Source organism: Nannospalax galili, unplaced genomic scaffold, assembly GCF_000622305.1.
Source record: "Nannospalax galili isolate Female #2095 unplaced genomic scaffold, S.galili_v1.0 scaffold3159, whole genome shotgun sequence".
Lineage (NCBI taxonomy): Eukaryota > Metazoa > Chordata > Mammalia > Rodentia > Spalacidae > Nannospalax > Nannospalax galili.
The window spans coordinates 56,383-57,425 of record NW_008342940.1 but is presented as its reverse complement, the minus strand read 5'-3'; the positions used below and the strand labels follow the sequence as shown (position 1 = coordinate 57,425).

At 32.3% G+C, this 1,043-nt stretch overlaps 1 protein-coding gene across 1 annotated transcript in view; it reads left to right on the top strand.

Moving 5' to 3' along the window:
- LOC108491125 (zinc finger protein 844-like) overlaps positions 1-1,043 on the top strand; it is a gene marked incomplete at its 5' end in the record, with an annotated part of 3,944 nt that overhangs the window by 1,925 nt on the left and 976 nt on the right. The window contains one exon of the mRNA XM_029566383.1: positions 577-944. Coding sequence (XP_029422243.1) covers positions 577-944 — 368 coding nt within the window. The remainder of the gene's footprint in view (positions 1-576; positions 945-1,043) is intronic.

Genomic DNA, 1,043 nt, shown 5'->3' with positions numbered 1-1,043 from the left:
TCGAGTACATGAAAAGATTCATGCAGGAGAGAAATCATATGAATGTAAACAGTGTGGTAAAGCCTTCAGACATAACAGTGATCTTCAACGTCAAGAAAAAATGCATACTGGAGAGAAACCTTATGTATGTAAACAATGCAATAAAACCTTTAGATGGTACAGTAAACTTCAAGTACATGAAAAAACCCATACTGGAGAAAAACCATATGAATGTAAACATTGTGGTAAAGCCTTTAGATGGAACAGTCATCTTAAAAGTCATGAAAAAATGCATACTGGAGAGAAACCCTATGCATGTAAACAATGCAATAAAACATTTACATGGTACTGTGCCCTTCGAAGACATGAAAAAATTCATACTGGAGAAAAACCATATGAATGTAAACAATGCAGTAAGGCATTTTTAAGTAAAAGTCATCTTCATAGGCATGAAAAAATTCATACTGGAGAAAAACCATATGAATGTAAACAATGCAGTAAGGCATTTTTAAGTAAAAGTCATCTTCATAGGCATGAAAAAATTCATACTGGAGAAAAACCATATGAATGTAAACAATGCAGTAAGGCATTTTTAAGTAAAAGTCATCTTCATAGGCATGAAAAAATTCATACTGGAGAAAAACCATATGAATGTAAAGAATGTGGTAAAGCCTTTATATGTAAGAGAGATCTTCATGTACATGAAAAAATTCATACTGGAGAAAAACCATATGACTGTAAACAATGTGGTAAAGCCTTTAGATGTAAAAGTGATCTTCAACGTCATGAAACAATGCATACTGGAGAGAAACCCTATGCATGTGAACAATGTGGTAAAACCTTTAGAAATAACAGTAATCTTAAAAGTCATGAAAATACTCATACTGGAGAAAAACCATATGAATGTAAACAATGTGGTAAAACCTTTAGACGTAACAGTCATCTTCAACGTACATGAAAAAATTCATGCTGGAGAAAAACCATATGAATGTAAACAGTGTGGTAAAGCCTTTAGACATATGAGTTCTCTTCACTTACATGAAAAAATTCATATGGTTTTTCTC